General features: G+C 42.2%; 1 protein-coding gene across 3 annotated transcripts in view; it reads right to left on the bottom strand.

Annotated features, from left to right (window-relative positions):
- Positions 1–9,382: 9,382 nt before the first annotated feature.
- SLAIN2 (SLAIN motif family member 2) overlaps positions 9,383–18,572 on the bottom strand; it is an 82,284-nt gene continuing 73,094 nt past the window's right edge. For all 3 annotated transcript variants that reach the window (XM_066387740.1, XM_066387737.1, XM_066387738.1), the window contains 2 exons: positions 14,629–14,947; positions 9,383–13,391 (listed from right to left, as the gene is read on the bottom strand). In XM_066387740.1, coding sequence (XP_066243837.1) covers positions 13,325–13,391; positions 14,629–14,947 — 386 coding nt within the window. In that variant the 3' untranslated portion in view covers positions 9,383–13,324. The remainder of the gene's footprint in view (positions 13,392–14,628; positions 14,948–18,572) is intronic.

The raw sequence follows: 18,572 nt of genomic DNA, 5'->3' as shown, positions 1-18,572 counted from the left end.
AAAGAGGAATTTTTCAATGTATTGACAAGGAAATGAGAGTTTGTCTTTCAAATAGATGCCCAAACATTGAAGAAATTGCTAGGACACATCAGGCTCATGTTTATGTTTCTCATAAACACAAGAATGAAAAAACAACACATTTGGCCCTGGTCGGTGGGCTCAGTGGTAGAGCGTCGGCCTGGCGTGCAGAAGTCCCGGGTTCGATTCCCGGCCAGGAGAAGGGCACACAGGAGAAGCGCCCATCTGCTTCTCCACCCCTCCCCCTCTCCTTCCTCTCTGTCTCTCTCTTCCCCTCCCGCAGCCGAGGCTTCATTGGAGCAAAGATGGCCCGGCGCTGGGGATGGCTCCTTGGCCTCTGCCCCAGGCGCTAGAGTGGCTCTGGTGGCGACAGAGCGACGCCCCCTGGTGGGCAGAGCGTCGCCCCCTGGTGGGCGTGCCGGGTGGATCCCGGTCAGGCGCATGCGGGAGTCTGTCTGACTGTCTCTCCCCGTTTCTAGCTTCAGAAAAAAAAACAACAAAAACACACATTTGTGCCGGGACCTGCCGAATTTACTAAATCTTACTAAGAATGTATCTATATATATAAAAAGATAACTTTTTTGTTGTTTTCTTATTTTTAACCCTTTTTTTATGAATTCTAAAAGCATAACTCAAAAACTGTAACATAAAAATGTTTTTAAATGTCAGAATAAATTTAATTTTGTTGTATTTATTTTGTTTAATTACCATAAAAGCCCGCTTGGACTTTATTTTTTTCTTTAATATTTGACTTAATTATTATAACATTTCTCAGAATTTTTTTTTTTTTTGTGGGAGAGACAGAGAGTCAGAGAGAGGGACAGATAGGGACAGACAGACAGGAAGGGAGAGAGAAGAGAAACATCAATTCTTCATTGCGGTTCCTTAGTTGTTCATTGATTTATTTCTCATATGTGCCTTGATGGGGGGGGGGCTACAGCAGACCAAGTGACCCCTTGCTTGAGCCAGCGACCTTGGGCTCAAGCTGTTAAGCCTTGCTCAAACCAGATGAGCTTGCGCTCAAGCTGGCGACCTCGAGGTCTCGAACCTGGGTCCTCTATATCCCAGTCCGACGCTCTATCCACTGTGCCACCACCTGGTCAGGCCAGAAATTTGTATATAATGCCCTTATACTTGTAGGATTTTAAATGTGCCCTGACTGCAAAAAGTTTGAGAACCACTGGATTAAAGTCATTGGCCATTGGTGATTGATTCGACCTCCAGCCCCTCTGCTCTCCCTGGAGATCAGGGAGTGGGCCTGACATTTCAACCCTCTACTTCTGGTCAGTTGTTCTGACACCAGCGCCCATCCTCCGGTGGATCCAAAAGTCCCCTCACTAACATAGCAAAGGACACACACATCCATGCCTCTCATCACTTTGGACATTCCAAGGGTTTTAGGAGCTCTTTGCCAGAAATGGGGACAAAGACCAAATACACATTTCTTATTATAAATCACAATATCACAGTAGCCTTTTGGGGTCTCAATGATGTAGGGAATGTCACCCTTAGGTTCTTCTTGTGTGGATGCTGGCTGTTGACTGTGCCTCGTTCGCCACATGAGGCCGGAGAAGTCAAGACGAAGTGTTCAGGATCGGCAAACACCTGGGCACAGGGTGGTTTTGGTGCTCAGATGCTTTCTCTTGATTCTAGGTTCAGGCTTTCCCCCACAATTTAGCATGGCAGGTCGTGCCATCTTTTTAATTCTTTGCTGTTTTTAATGTGACTTTAAATAAACTTTATCTAACATTTTCCTTTTAGAAAAAAGGCTGGTCCTTATCATCCAGCCCATCACGAATGGAAACTGAATTGCTGTTAGTATAGGCTGTTACAACACACAAGCCGTCTTTCTGTTCCCGTTCGACGCCCTTGCCTGCCAGCCCGGTAGTGGAGGACCTCAGAACCGTGGGCTGGATCTGGACTTCATCATTTCATCCAACAGGAAATACATTTTCTGACGTTGGCTACCAGGTGCCCAAACCCCAACCATTAAAATGAACAAATTAGATTGTGAGCTCATTTGCAAGGATGTTTTGGCAGGAAGCTACCATGCAGGGCGGGGGTTCCCTGACAGCTTCATTCTGAGATGGTGTGAAGCTTGCAGAGAAGTACGAAGGGCCGGGCAAAGATGAACCCCGACTGAGAGTCAGTCCCAGCAGGTGATTCTGCTGGAAGCAGAGGCAAGTAGAGGGGGCCCTAGATCCCCAGTGATTAGAGAAGTTAGCTAACTCCAGCTAGAACTGGGGATATTGGATTCAGTTCGAAGGCTTAGCAAGCAGGAGACTTGAGCCTTCTTTGAGAAGGAAAAAGGCTTGGTAGAGAAGGGCAAGGTCTGGGCGTGGTTAAGAGAGCAGCTGCTGGGCCTGCAAGAACGATTTGCTAATCCAGGGGTGGAGTCCCGAGGGCTACTTGGGGCTACTTTGGGGGAGTGCTCAGGGGTCGTGTTTTTAGAAGCAGAGGGCTTGGGAAGGGTCTGACTAGCTTAGGGAGACTGAGGGCTTGACCTGCCAGAAGATTTCATTTGTATTTCTCCTCTGGCAACTTTTCTCATATGCCATTGGCTTTTCCTACCGACATGTATCTCCTCCTCTCCCCTTATTCAAACTGTGGCTATAGGAAGAAATGACTTTTTTTTTTTTTTACTTTTTTTTTTTTGTATTTTTCTGAAGCTGGAAACGGGGAGAGACAGCCAGACAGACTCCCGCATGCGCCCGACCGGGATCCACCCGGCACGCCCACCAGGGGCAACGCTCTGCCCACCAGGGGGTGATGCTCTGCCCTTCTGGGGCGTCACTCTGTTGCGACCAGAGCCACTCTGGGGCAGAGGCCAAGGAGCCATCCCCAGTGCCCGGGCCATCTTTGCTCCAATGGAGCCTCGGCTGCGGGAGGGGAAGAGAGACAGAGAGGAAGGAAGGGGTGGGGATGGAGAAGCAAATGGGTGCTTCTCCTATGTGCCCTGGCCGGGAATCGAACCCGGGTCCCCCGCACGCCAGGCCGACGCTCTACCGCTGAGCCAACCGGCCAGGGCCAGAAATGAGTTTTGATGGTAGACACTAATAGTGTGCTTTAGTACTGTGCTTCTCAAAGAATATGCAAATTTCCACCGGAGGTGGAGAATGCCACAGGATAAGGGAACATCTTCAAGTTTTACTTTTGTTTGGGAGAGTTGAGACACTGATATTTTCTTCATTCAAAGCGATCATCTACTGTGCAGCCGTCTACTGCCCACTTTTCACCTTCTGTTTCCCCAGGGCATCATTCCACAACCAGAACCTCAGCTTCCCAGTTAATAATCCCAGGTCTGCGCTCACTTACTGCCTGGAAATGTCTTTTGGGCTCTAACTTCCACCTCAAGCTCTACTTGTCTAAACTCAACTCCTTATCCTCTTCCCAAAGCATACTTAGTCTTCTCTGCTTTCATTCATTAACCCACCCACCCACTCACTCACTCACCCACAGTTATGAGGCTCCAGGTACTACACTCCACTAGGTACCATAAATGAATCATGAGCAAGACCTATGGTCCTTGACTTAGTGAAACTTCTAGTCCAGTGAAGTACATTCATAAGTAGGGATGAAAATTTCCTAGACCCAAAGAATATGAAGTTTCAAATTAAAAGACACACCGAGGGCTTACAACAATGTTTTAAGACCCTAACCAATAAAATAAAGATGATGGAATATAAAAATACTTGGAACAAAGAAAAAAGTTTTGTTTTATTTTTTTTCCCCAGAAAGAAAAGGGGAGAGTCCATAGTCAAAGGAACAAAAAGAGAATGAGAGTAAGACTCACAGTTTCAACCCTGATTATTTAAAGACCGTAGAAGAATGGCTTCAACATTCTGACAAACTATTATTTTCACAGGAGACTACAATATCCTTCAAACCATCAACTGTGCAGGAACATATTAGTTTCTCCAGAGAAACAAAACCAAAAGGATGTGTATTTATATAGAAAGGGATTTATTTTAAGGACTTGGTTCATGAAATTATGAATGCTGGCAAGTCCAAAATCTGTCGAGTGGGCCAGCAGGCTGGAGACCCAGAGAAGAGCCAACATTGCAGTTCTAGTCCGAATGCCATCTGCGGGCAGAATTTCTTCTTGCTTGGGCGAGGCAGTCTTCTGTTCTAGTTAGGCTTTCAACTGATTGAATAAGGCCCACCACATTAAGAAAGGAAATCTGCTTTATTCAAAATCTACCTGTGTAAATATTCATTTCATTCCTATACACTCTCATAGAAACATCCAGAATAACCTTTGACATACACTTGGGCACTGTGACCCAGCCAAGTTTACACATAAAACTAACCATCACAATGAGGGAAGAATAAAATATGTATTTCCCAATATTCACAACCTCTGAAAGGGTACCTCTCATTTATTCTTTCCCATGAGCCTCTTAGAAAGCTTCAGCAAAACAAGGCAGTGAACTAAGCAAGAAAAGCATGGATCAAGGGAAGGACCCAACCCAGGTCAGCCTCAGGGCAACCACTACGCGGCAGGCCAGGAAAACGACCTGGGCAGATGGGGGCAGCAGCATGGCGCTGTTCAGGGGGAAGGAAACCAGAGGTAGAGTCCCTGATGTTTACTTGTATTTTTTCTGCGAGTCTCTAGGGGATTGTAATTAAGGGCACAGGCGCTGGAGCCATACTTCTGAGTTTAAATCCTGGCTTCAGTCCTTTGTAGCTAGCTCAGGCTGGGCGAGCTGCTTCATTTCCAGTGCTTCAGTTTCTCCACATGTAGAAGGGGAAGGATTATTGTATATTTTGCTGGGAGGGACGGTGAGTGGTCAGGATGAACTAATACTAGATGATGTTGCCCAACACCCCAAATCTCAACAGCTTAAAGCCACAAAGATATTTTTCTTTATTGTGCTGTATGTCCCTGAGGGTTGACTGGGCTGCAAGTTGTCCTCACTTAAGCATGCAAGCTGAGGGAGTCTTCCTCACCCAGAGTGAGTGTTTTCTGGGGTTGGTGGAAGAAAAAGTAAAGGCCCCTGTCCAGAAATAATACAGCATTTCTGTTCATGTTCTATTGGCTGAAGCAAGGACATGGGTGGGGACACGCAATTGTAGCCTGTGCTGGCATGCTTTTTTTTTTCTACACAGAGACAGAGAGAGTCAGAGAGAGGGATAGGTAGGGACAGACAGACAGGAACGGAGAGAGATGAGAAGCATCAATCACCAGTTTTTCGTTGTGACACCTTAGTTGTTCATTGATTGCTTTCTCATATGTGCCTTGACTGCGGGCCTTCAGCAGACCGAGTAACCCCTTGCTCGAGCCAGCGACCTTGGGTCCAAGCTGGTGAGCCTTGTTCAAACCAGATGAGCCTGCGCTCAAGCTGGCGACCTCGGGGTCTTGAACCTGGGTCCTCCGTATCCCAGTCTGACGCTCTATCCACTGCGCCACCGCCTGGTCAGGCTGGCATGTTTTTTTTGTTTTTTTTTAAATGTTTATTTTATTGATTTTAGAGAGAGAAAGGGAGAGAGCAGGAGAGAGACAGGAGCATCTGTTCCTGTATGTGCCCTGACTGGGGATTGAACCAGCAACCTCTGTGCTTTGGGACAAAGCTCCAAACAACCGCACCATCTGGCCAGGGCCAGGACTGGCACGTTAAAGGACATCTAATAAGGACTGCAGAGCCACAGGGCCCCCACCACCGGAAGGAGTCCGTAGCTCTAGAGAAGACATGGCATGGAGCCACCTGAAGGGAGGAACAAATGGGTCCCCAAGGAGGAAATGAGAAGGACAGAGGGCGGAAGGGAGCCGTGAGTCCTGGGACAGGGGGTTTGAATTTTGAGAGAGAGAGAGAGAGAGAGAGAGAGAGAGAGAGAGAGAAGAGAAACGAGAGAGTTCCTGTGAGAAGTAGAAACCTGGAGAGTTAGGAGAGAAGCGTGAAGAGGGTTTGCAGGAACTCTGGTTGGGTGGTATGCCACATAACAACACGTATCAGAGAGGAATTCTCTAGTAGAAATTTTAACCAACTTCTGTTATGCTTCTTTGAGACAGAACACCAGGGTCAGATAGGCCCCAAGGGAGCCCACACATGAGTTAGTGAGAGAACCCAACTCCTGGAACCTGGGCCCTGGAAGCCGCCCCCCCCCCCTCCCGGGGCCTCGCCCCCTTCACCACCTCTGCGGGGGGAGGGGCGTGTTGCGGTAGGAGTTTGAGAAGCTCAGATAACAGTTTTTAAAAATATTTAAGTACTGTATTTTAAATGTATCTAATCCTATTTTAGTATATCTTCATATACCTGTAGCTTACGTAGAAAAGCCCTTCTTTCCAAATAGTCCATTTGTCCCACAAATACATTGTTCTTAAAGTATTTTCCAGGATTCCAAAAAGAAACAGAATGGAAATTAGGGTCTGACCTCACTATTTTAAAATGCATTTTTATTTTATTTTTAAACATTCTTTTATTGATTTTAGAGAGAGAGGAAGAGAACAAGAAACTGGGGTTCTCACAAGCTTTGCATGTCAGGATGATGCTCCAACCAATCGAGCCATCCAGCCAGGGATAAAATGTATTTTTTTTATTTTTCTGAAGTTGGAAACGGGGAGGCAGTCAGACAGACTTCCGCATGCGCCCGACTGGGATCCACCAGCCATGCCCACCAGGGGGCGATGCTCTGCCCATCTGGGGCGTTGCTCTGTTGCAACCTCATTCTAGCGCCTGAGACAGAGGCCACAGAGCCATCCTCAGCTCCCGGGCCAACTTTGCTCCAATGGAGCCTCGGCTGTGGGAGGGGAAGAGAGAGACAGAGAGGAAGGAGAGGGGGAGGGGTGGAGAAGCAGATGGGCGCCTCTCCTGTGTGCCCTGTCCGGGTATCGAACCCGGGAATCCTGCACGCCAGGTCAATGCTCTACCACTGAGCCAACTGGCCAGGGCCAAAATGTATTTTAAATAAATAACCTTTTTATTTTGGCATAATTTAGACTTACAGAAAAGTTGTAAAGACAGTAAGTTCAGAGTTCCCACATACCTGATGCCCAGTTTTCCTTATTTATTTTTTTAGTGACAGAGTCAGTGAGACAGAGAGGGGGACAGAGAGGGACAGGCAGACAAGAAGGGAGAGAGATGAGAAGCATCAATTCTTCGTTGTGGCACCTTAGTTGTTCATTGTTTGCTTTCTCATATGTGCCTTGACCGGGGGGCTACAGCAGAGCGAGTGACCCCTTGCTCAAGCCAGTGACCTTGGGCTTCAAGTCAGATAAGCCCGTGCTCAAGCAGGCAACCTTGGGATTTCGAACCTGGGTCCTCTGCGTCCCAGTCTGATGTTCTATCCACTGCGCCACTGCCTGGTTAGGCAGTTTCCCCTATTGTTAATGTCACACATCAGTATATTTGTCAAAATTAATGAATCAATAATAATACATTATTAACTACAGTCCATAATTTAATCAGGTTTCCTTAATTTTTACTTAATTTCCTTTTTCTGTCCCAGGATCCTGCCCAAGAAACCACATTAGATTTATAAGATTTTATTGATTTTAGAAAAGAGAGAGGGAAAGTGGGGGGGAAGAAGCAGGAAGCATCAACTCATAGTAGTTGCTTCACGTATGTGCCTTGACCAGGCAAGCCCAGGGTTTTGAACCCATGACCTCAGCATTCCAGGTCAATGCTTTATCCACTACGCCACCACAGGCCAGGCCACATTAGATTTAGACATCACGGTATCCTTACTTAATTTTGATAAGTATGACAATCTCATATTAATTCACTTACACTCAAAAATAAATTGAATTCAGAGCTAGCTTGAGGGAAGAGCTGGGATTTAAAACTCTCCAAGAGAAGGCAAGATCTCCCCCTACTGTTCAGAAGAGAAAATAACATCTTGACTTTCCAACGTTGTGCTAATGCTGAAGAACAACAAATCGTCCTAAAAAGGTTTATTTTGGAAATGATAGTAAAGTCATAGTTTAAATATCATCAATAGAAAGAGAAGACACAGTCAATTATTAACAAAAAATGGCAAACAATCTAAACAACAAAATGTTTTTGAAGACAGGAGACTTGGACCTGGCAGGTGTTCGTGTAAAAAGCCTGTGGAGTTGGTGTGGGTCATCTCCCCATGGGGCCTGATAATAGTGCCTCCTACAGAATAGGCAATCAATGCCTGAGTGAGCAGCTTTCTGTGGGGTTGCATTCTTTATATTCATTAATCAAGATTAATGAATCTAAAAGGCAAGGCATTCAATCCCCGTGCATATTGTTACGCTAAGTGGCTGTCTGCCTTGATGAGCACTACAGGTCGCAGCAGTCCCCCGCCCCCCACCATCAGATTCTGGCTGTTCAAACATGTGAACATAATGAATAATCAGGAAACGTTCCAAGAGGCCTTGAAATATTTCTAAAGACAAATAAGCAGAAGGTAGGCATCCATGTAGAAATAGGCATAGTTAGGAACTTAGAACTTACAGGCTATTCTTTTATGGAATTGGAATGATTTGGGTTAATAGAAAAACCCAGCACATTTGTAAGGGTGGCTTCAACACTGGCTTTCTGGCAGTAGGCTTGATAAGTGATATTAAGAGAAGAAACAGGGCCCTGGCCGGTTGGCTCAGCGGTAGAGCGTCGGCCTGGCGTGCGGAGGACCCGGGTTCGATTCCCGGCCAGGGCACATAGGAGAAGCGCCCATTTGCTTCTCCACCCCCCCCCCTTCCTCTCTGTCTCTCTCTTCCCCTCCCGCAGCCAAGGCTCCATTGGAGCAAAGATGGCCCGCAGAGCGTTGCCCCTGGTGGCCCGGGTGGATCCCAGTCGGGCGCATGCGGGAGTCTGTCTGACTTCTCTCTCCCCGTTTCCAGCTTCAGAAAAATACAAAAAAAAAAAAAAAAAAAGAAACACATCTATTACACACAAAATAGTCACTGGTTTTACTGATGAGTTTAAAGCATCAAGTGACATTCATATCATAATCAGCATCTGTTTGTGACCATATCAGAAAAGGATTTTTGTTAAAAATGACTAAAATTGTTAAAAGGTTTTAGTAATTTAGCTAAGTTTTTATTGCTTAGATAACTTATTTGGGGCAGCCCCTCTTAGTTGCTGATCCAACATCCATTCCCTCTCTTCTTCCACTACCCGAATTTATGTATCAGGGAAGCTAAAATGTATTCTGTTATCCAGCTGATATAAAACAGACTCACAGACACAGATAAAAGAGGGAGCTGGTGCAGGGGAGGGGACTAAAGAGGAACAAATATATGGTGACAAAAAATGATTTGACTTTGGGTGATGGGCACACAACGCAATCAACAGTTCAAATATTATAGAGATGTTTTCCTGAAATCTGTGTATTCTTATCGATCAGTGTCACCCCAATTACATTTAATTTCTAAATAAAAAATAAAGCAATGCATCTCTATTACTTTCAAAATCATAAGAAATAAAGCTTTATTTTTTTAAAAGAAAACATAAAAAGTGGTTTGAAATTGGCATCACAACAGTTTTAACCGACTTGTATTAAGGTCCATGAGTGAAATCTGTCCCATTTTCAGACTAGAAACAAGAGGGCTATTTCATTTAGTCTCCTCAGACTTAATATTTAGGATCATTCAAAATACAAAACACATCAGGGGATGCTTGGCTTCATGCTCATGTGAACATCCTGTTTGCTACCTTGCTCCAAGTTGGTTTTCCTAGCATTTATTCTGCTTTTGTAACTCAACGCTGAACTGTGACACAGCAAATACTTCCCAAGAACTTCCATACGGGTTTTCCTGTTGCACTGCAATAAACTTCTCATTCACTGATAACTTACAAGCATTTTGACATTTAATTTTGAGTGAGTTTTAGAAGTTTTTAGGTTGACCTGGGAGAAAAATACAAACACGATCATTTCTCTACCCCTCATTATTGAGACTAATTGTAAACATGGAGGACAGTAAAAACTTCCAAAAGGAGTGTGAGGAACTAATTAAACAGTGTACAATTCTTGATTTCCTCCATTCATCCAGGAGAGAAAAGATGCACATGATCAATTAATTACACATCCACATTTGCTTTTAAAATATTTTCATCTTCCATGTTGGAAACTCTTATAAAACTGGCATTCTGCTTGTTTTATATATACTCTTTCTAACTAGATATTGATTTACAGCAAGTGAAAGAGTTCCAGGAACATACCAATTCTGAGTACACTATAAATTTACTCTAAATAATTAACATATGAAATAACCAGGACAGAGAAAACAACATGATATACTACAGCCTCATAATGATTAAATATGATTTGGGTCTGTGTGTTTAAAAAAAAATCAAATGAGAAATTTATTTAAACCAGTTGTAGGTAACTGGTAGAGAGCAGAAGAAAAGGTGGGAAGAAATCTCACCATATCCAGAAATTAATAAAACACTGGAAAAACAAATATAAATTTAATAATAAACATTATGGTCAGGCTGTTTATTAAGGAGGCAACCACATATACAAGTTCAGCTATAGAAATGTTTGCAAATCAAACTTAATGTGATCTAAAAGGACCATGCATAACGTCAAAAACTGATGCCTGTACATTCAATAAAAAGTTAATTTAAACATACATAGTCTAGATCATTTGAGTTATACAAACATCTGGGGTCACATGTATCTAATTTCCATTCAAAAAAACTTTTTTATAAAAGTGATGTATTGAAATAATTTAAAAAAGTATCTGACAATTATGAATGGTCCCCAGTTTTACAAAATGTGATTTCCAGGGTATGAAAACTGAAAAAGTCAACTCTTCAGAGAGTGTTTTATATTACAAACAAGTTCTGTAGAAAAATGATCCAGCAAATGCTTGAGTTAAGAATATTTATATTTTTTCCAATTCTTTACACTTTTATTAACATACACAAAAATAACATTCAAACACTGAGAAAATTAAATAACTTTGGAAGCAGAGCTCATATTGTCCTGCTTACATATAAGTGACAATTCTGGGCTGTTGGCACAAAAAAATAATCAACATTCATAAAACCCTTACTACTCTATGTCAAACATAAGTTAAAATCATAGGCACTAGTTTATCAAACCCACATTTCTCCTGTAAGACTAACCACAGTGAGTCCTCACATTTTCCCAAATAGAAAAATTAGCAATACACAAAGGCTTTCTAGTAAAAAGGCAATTTTTCTCTTTAGGAAACTAAAAGCCAATAGTCTGTGGTAGTACAACAGCAGGTAAAATAACAGTTTACTCAACTCAGATCCAAATATGCTTTTTAACAGGTGATGAAATATTTTAATTAAAAAAAGACACTTTTTTTCTGATGCAGCCTTTAAAAACAAAGTTAAATAACCTGAATACTCCTTTTGAAACTGATAATCCAACTTAAAAATGTAATGGGTATTTCATAATAGTTAAAATTCCTCTTAATTATTAATTAAATTATTTTTTTTTTGTAATGTTGCACTAAAAACTGAGAGCTATTTTGTTTTGTGTATATGTGTTTTTTAAAACGAGACCGTGGCTGGGTTCTTTTACTTAGATTTTTACATGGGATACCCCCACACATTCCCAGAGCAGATGTTTTCTTTATCTTCTCTGAAAAGCAACATTTTAAATTCATCATCATGTGGAATTCTGGTGCCATCCTTTCCTGACCCACCCCTAATACCCTCAAATTGAAGAATAAAATTTCTTCCTTGCATTATACACTAAAATACATTAGCACTGGCAGTTTAAATCTCCACTTGCTTGTGCTAACTGAATGACTCCCTACTGGTCAAGCTAACAATGACTACCACGGGGTCAGTCGTGGCAGAAAGGGCAGGGGTCTTGGTTTTGGAAGTTTTATCATTCTCTCGACATCTCAACCTCAATGCTATACCGAATATCAAGCTTCCCACTTCTCAATTTCTTTTGCCAACTTACAGAATGTCTTTGACTAACAGAAAATTAACTTACATTCAAATCTCTAAAATCTTTTAGGTGACTCAACTGCCAATATTTTAGAGCTGTTCAAATGAAATATTTAAAACCAGACTTCTCACCAGGTAAAACCAGAAGCCTGCTGTGGAAGGATGTGTTAGTCTCGTAATAGTCTAAAACAATGAAAGAAGTACTTTCCGAGGTGTACCCACAGGCCACTAGAGAGCAAGTAGTAAGGGTTAGAGTCACATGTCCTGGGTTTCGTTTGTTAACAAAAATGTGAAGACTGATCTAAGGCAGAATCAAAGTCAAAACAGACAGTATTTTTGAAGGATGTTTTATACAGTTACTAGTTTAAAGTGGATCAACTTAGGTAGGATTCAGCAGGCTACTTTCCTACTACATAATAGACCATTGTATCATTTAATAGCAACAATACAATTGTCATTACCAGAGACTTTATAAATTAAGTGCATAGATTTCCCCCCCTTCTCTCTCACTGTATGGTTTTGTTCCAGGTTGTAAGCACTGAGGTGGTGTTATTTATATCAAGAATAAAGACACATACTACTTGCTCTTTCCCATCAAGGAAACCTGCTAATAAAAACAAGATCTCTTAATTCTGTAACAGATAACAGCATGTGAAGAAGTTGGCTTCAATAGCAAAGGCTACGTTTCCTGAGCCAGGAGCTATAAAGTTTAGAAAGATTGTACAACTGACATTAAGCCCTTTTGGCAATCAAAACAAACACACAGCAGTCCGATGTGTCGATGCAAATGTGTATGCGTGCTGAACAGCAGCTGGTGTGGATACGTGAGCTACATCCAGAACTTAAGATTAAACAAAATGACATCTTTTATTCTAATGAATCTGCAAAAATAATTTATAGTGCTCTCCCAAATTTAGGTATCATGTTTTAAATCTCTAGCCCAAGTTTGTTCCCACCCCCATCCTCCTCCATCTCTGTCTAGTTTCTTGGAGTACCAGTGAAACATTTTAGATAATTAATCAGGATATTAGTTCTCATTAACACAAACATTTATTGATACCACTATGCAGTGAATTAGGTTGAACGTGAAGTTTTGGATAGCTTGAATTCACCATTTTCTTGTGCACAAAGGTACTCTCTCATTTACAAATGGGCATTTCTCTTTGGCATCTACTAGTTTTTTTGCCCAGATATTGGCCTCTGTCAAATATTTAAAAATCAACTTAGTTTCTGTTAAACAAAACTAAAAGTGATTCCACGGAGAGTGATTGTATGATTACCAAACACATCTGATGTTAAATGTCGTTAAAGTGCTGCTTGATCATCTCTGTCAGCTTGTGCTACTTAAGACAGAGAGGGCTGGGATTTTATAAATCCCAAGAGTCTTAGCTGAACAGTCTGCATATAAAAGTTGTCTTTCAGCCTGGTGAAGGGGTCTCCATGAAGCTGTGGACCTCCGCTGGTCAATAACAGCCATCTTTCCAACTGTCATCTTTCATGCTACCGTAGGTTTTAGGAGCTGGCAAGGATCTGAAAGAAAGCAATTGTAGAAAGTGACCTGTGGGGCTTAAGTAACACATGGCCAACTGTCTCCTACACAGGGTAAGTACTTGCAGGTGGCATCACACTCCAATGAAGGCTGTTCCAGGAGACTGTTGACATCAAAGCTCTACGATGCTATCAGCACAACTGTCCCAACTCAGTATTTCCACAACTTCCCACTTTCACTGGGCATCAGGCGACTTCACTAACCTCTTGTCAAAATAGCTAGTAGAGTGAAAGAAAGGAAAAGATTGTCTCATCTTTTCCAACCACATGGATTACCAACTTCATTTACTTCACTAAATTTCAAGTCTTCTCTGAAAATAGGAATAACAACAGTACCTGCACGTTCTGTTATTGTAAAAATTAAATAAGATACATAAAAATTATTTAGTAGAGTGCATAGCAAAAAGCTGATGCACTCTACTTCTGCATTCAGAAATGTACAATAGAATGTTCATCTTAAAATAAAAAGTAGGGGCAGCTTAAATGCTTATGGGATGAATGCATTTTTTAACGTGTAAAAAAATATTTAAAATTTAATTTTATTTGACATCTAAAATTACTGATGGTGGTGATCACATTACTGAAAGGTAGATAAAGATTACAAGTGCAGAACCCCCAAACTGGTTGGGCTCAGAATCACCTGAAGATTAAACAAGAATCACTGAAGATTAAACAAACAAAGAAAAACCCGCACTCCCACAGATTCTGGGCTTCACACTTAATCAACTCCTTGGTAGTAGATTTTAGGCCTCTATATTTACATAAATTCCACAGAAGATTCTGAACTGTAGCAAGGTTTGAAAATCAACTTCCTGGCTTATACTCAGACTTGGTAGCTAGAAATTTTATCTTAAATCTCACTCTAGGGCCTAATATGCCTATAATACCTTTATTGAATATTATTATATTCAAAATGAACAAATATCACAACCAAATTGAATGGTTCCAACTATTTTTTCTAGGAGTTCTCTGAGATGCTTAATCATGTTAGGTATCTGGGCAAAGTTAATCTGAACCAAAGTGTTATAATACCCTACCTTCCCAACTAAGGTTTTTTTAAAACAGTAAAGAAATGTTTTACTCAAATTGCACTAGGACTCTAGTGAGTACCCATTCAGGACTCGATGTTCACTATCAAATGCAAAGATGAGTGTAATTCCAGTCTACCCACTTTCCTACACTCAAAACAGCTGAAACAGAGCACAGGCAGGCCACTTACCTGCGAACAGGCTGTGCAAGTTTGCTGCGAGGCACTGGAATCCCCCCAGCGGAAGGGGCACTGGGTCTGGGCAAGCCGCTTCTCATCGCGGTTGTCCCTGCAGGTCTGGTTAGAGTAGTGTTGTTGATATTGCTGGGAGGATTTGCTGGGACTGTGTTCTGAACCATGGGAGGCCCAGGTGAGGAGGTGGTTTGTGTGAGTTGTGTTGTTTCTTGGCTACCAGGAGAACCAGAGCCATGGTTACTAAATGCTTTCACGGGCTGCCGGAGAGCCAGCGGAGACGGTGCTGCAGGGGAGCGGAACTTGCCTGGAGAAGGTACTGCGGAAGGACAAAGCAAAGCAATGTTTTCAGTGGAAACCACTGCTCATATAACACTTGGAGACTGGGCACCAGTACACCTGTATTCACGAACACTCGCTTTGTAGAAATGTAAGCGATAAATTTTCTGTGCTAAAAAAAATCCAAAAAAACCAAGTCCGTACTCAAAATTGGGTGACTGCCGGAATGTTGACTAGCACTTAAAATATACTTTCCCCTCAAAGAAACATACATGTAAACATGTATCAAGTATATGGTGGGTGTCTCCTACAATGTAGCTTAAAATTTACAAACTAAATATTAAAACAAAAACTGCTTCTGTTGTGCTTCACCAAGTGAGGAAGTTATACTTATACGGGCATATCATTAAGAGCTATAGGAAGTCACATGACGAAGATGGTATATTTTTCCAGAATGTCAATTCTATTAAGTGCTTAGAATGCTAATATTAAAACAAATACTGATACATAAAGAAGATGTATAATTTTTAAGCCAAAATAAGTTCAAAAAATTGTATTATTGTGGTGATCCCTTAGGATTTTAAGCTCAGATCCCCTTGGGGGCACAGTCCTCCTTCTCTGTTTATCCTGTTTGGGTCAATGACCTCTGAAACGGTGTTAGTTTCAGTTTCTTGAAATGTTATGGATGGCTACACATAGTAAAATAAAAAATATTACCTTAATATGCTTTACCTAACAAAAAACTCTGGGGTGGTGTTAAGAGAGAATGTGGAGGATGGGGGAGAATGGGGGAGATTAGGGGAGAATGGGAGAGATTGGGAGAGGAGGGGGGAGAATGGGAGAGACTGGGGGAGAATTGGGGAGAATAGGGTAGATTGGGGGAGAATGGGGTAGACTGGGGGAGAATAGGGTAGACTGGGAGAGAATGGGAGAGACTGGGGGAGAATTGGGGAGAATAGGGTAGATTGGGGGAGAATGGAAGAGACTGGGGGAGAATTGGGGAGAATAGGGTAGATTGGGGGAGAATGGGAGAGACTGGGGGAGAACTGGGTAGATTGGGGGAGAATGAGAGAGACTGGGGGAGAACAGGGGAGATTGGGGGAGAAATGGATCATAGGCAGAGAGGTCACCCTATTGTCTCTCAATCTCCATTAGTTTAGGGAGAATATGAATGAAGGGAAAACTTGGACCAGGGACTTGGTCCTAACACTGTAGAAATGGAATATTCTATGGAATTCCATGCTTCTCACTTCTACTAATCTGTCTAAAGGACACAAATAAAAGCAAATCTACCACAGTAGTGAGTAGGAGAGGAAAGAACGAAGTCTGGTTACTATTTTCATCTGATGTCTGGGAGGAAGAAGAGAGATAAGCCTTAGCCGCAGAACTCCCAAAGAGGGGAAATTCATCTCCTACTACCCTTTCAATAAGGCTTCTTGTACACAGCCTCCTTCCTTCTTACCTGACCTTCCTGCCTTTTGTCTGATTAGAGTCCCAAATGTCAGCACCTCTGCACTTAAGATAACTAGGACTCTGTCCTTAATGTGCTCAAATTATCTCTGCTTAGCTCCAAAAACTGAAAAGCCATGATTCTCAAACATGAACGTGCATCAAAATCCTGAGGAACTTCAAATAGAACAAAAGTATGAAAGCCCAGACACCAACCCTAGAGAATCCAGTCTGGAGTGAAACTTAAGTATTTATTTTAAAACCATCATTGCAGCATTCTGCCATGATGGCAAAACTGGGAAAAGCCTTAACCCCTGCTGTAAACACCTATAAAACTGGACAGATATACAAAACAGGTTTCAAATACTGGACAACAAGCAGTACAGGACTGTAAAACCTGAGAGAGGGAAAATAAATGTGGTGCGCCCCGAGTCCCCTGTTTGGTTTTTTTCCGGGGGGGGGGGGTGTTTACAGACATTTTGTCGGACTATAGAGCAAGGCGAGGCATCCTGACAGATCAGTCATCGTGCTGAGCTGGGATCTGAGGGGCAGGGTCCTCAGAAGAGAGAGCTGCTCTGGAAGTCCACCCGCACTCAGGGGCTGCTTGAATCCCGGCCAAACACTGCGCAGCCACGACTGTGTGAGGCTCCGGGGGAGGGCAGACAAGGACTGGAGCACTGAATCAATCAGTTTCCAGAGCTCACAGAGGACTGGAAAACATGTGAGTTTCAACCCCTTAGAGCAGGGGTCTCAAACTCGCGGCCCGCCGAACAATTTTGTGCGGCCCGCAGACTAATCCACGAAGTTCAAAATATTTTGGATAAAATTAAGTAAGCCTAGGGGCCTACTTGTATTTTTCATTTCTCTAGCATCCTAGCTAGATATTAGCTTAGTTAACAGCAGTTGTGATGCGAACTACAGTTTCTGGTCGTTTTGTGACACTGAAAAGTGTTGCGTAACAGTTGCCTTTTGTAGACCTAGTGCGGCCCGCCAAACGGCTGTGATCTTGCTCTGCGGCCCACATGCTGAGTTGAGTTTGAGACCCCTGCCTTAGAGATTGCTTGCTGAACTGAACACCCAGGGCCATCAGGAGACACTCCAAAGGAAATAAATGAGCTGTAGAATAAAGCCACTATAAATTCACACTAATGAAACTTAAAAACAAGCCTGTAAAGCAAGGGTTAGCATATTACAAGCAATGGGCAAGTCAACTCTTTTTGTAAATAAAGTTTTATTAGAACACAGCAACACTCATGTGTTTAATATATTGTCTATGGCTGCTTTCCAGCTCCAAGTTACAACAGAGACCAGATTACCCACAATCCTAAAATATTTATATCTGGCCCTTGAAGAAATGTTTGCTGATTCTGGCAATGAAGGATCAAACTGATCCATAAATAACCGCTTGTTAAAACAAAGTCCAACACTATTTGAAAGAAGATAAAATCCAGCACAGAACGTGACACTTCATAATGTCTACTACCCAATACAAAAATTATTAGGTATATAAAAGAACAGAAAAATAATAACCAAACCAGGATAAAAATCTATCAATAGAAACAGACCAAGAAGTTACAGGATAACTAAATTAGCAGGCAAGCACTTTAAGACAACTAATACATGTATGTTTAAGGTTATAAAGAAAAATATAAACATAATAAGGCAAGAAAATAAAAGATTAAAAAATAAAAAAAGAACCAGAACTTCGCCTGACCTGTGGTGGCACAGTGATGAAGTGTCGACCTGGAGTGCTGAGGTCAGCACTTCAAAACCCAGCCAGTCAGGGCACATGTAAGAGGCAGTCACTGCGAGTTGCTGCTTCCTGCTCCTGCCCCGGACCCTTCTCTCTCCTCTCTCTAAATTCAGTGAATAAAATCTTTAAAACAGAACTTCCCAATAAAATATACAATATATCTAAAACACCAAGTTCACTGGATTGGAATTAATAGTTGAGATACGGCAGAAGAGGTACCAGAAGACATAACAATAGTTATTATCCAAACTAAGGCATACAGAGACTAAAGAGCCAAAATTAAAGTGATAAAGCCTCGGTGACCCACAGGTCAGTATGACAGGGTCTAATAGAAGGAGGGGAAGAGTTGGGCAGAAAAGATTTAAAGAAAGAATTTTCTTCCAATCTGATGAAACTATCAACTCACATAATCTAAGTACAGTAGTTAAAAAAATACCCAATCAGGGCAAAAAAATCAGGGAAT

Source organism: Saccopteryx leptura, chromosome 5, assembly GCF_036850995.1.
Source record: "Saccopteryx leptura isolate mSacLep1 chromosome 5, mSacLep1_pri_phased_curated, whole genome shotgun sequence".
Lineage (NCBI taxonomy): Eukaryota > Metazoa > Chordata > Mammalia > Chiroptera > Emballonuridae > Saccopteryx > Saccopteryx leptura.
The sequence above is the reverse complement of the archived record's forward strand: the minus strand, read 5'-3'. Positions and strand labels throughout refer to the sequence as shown.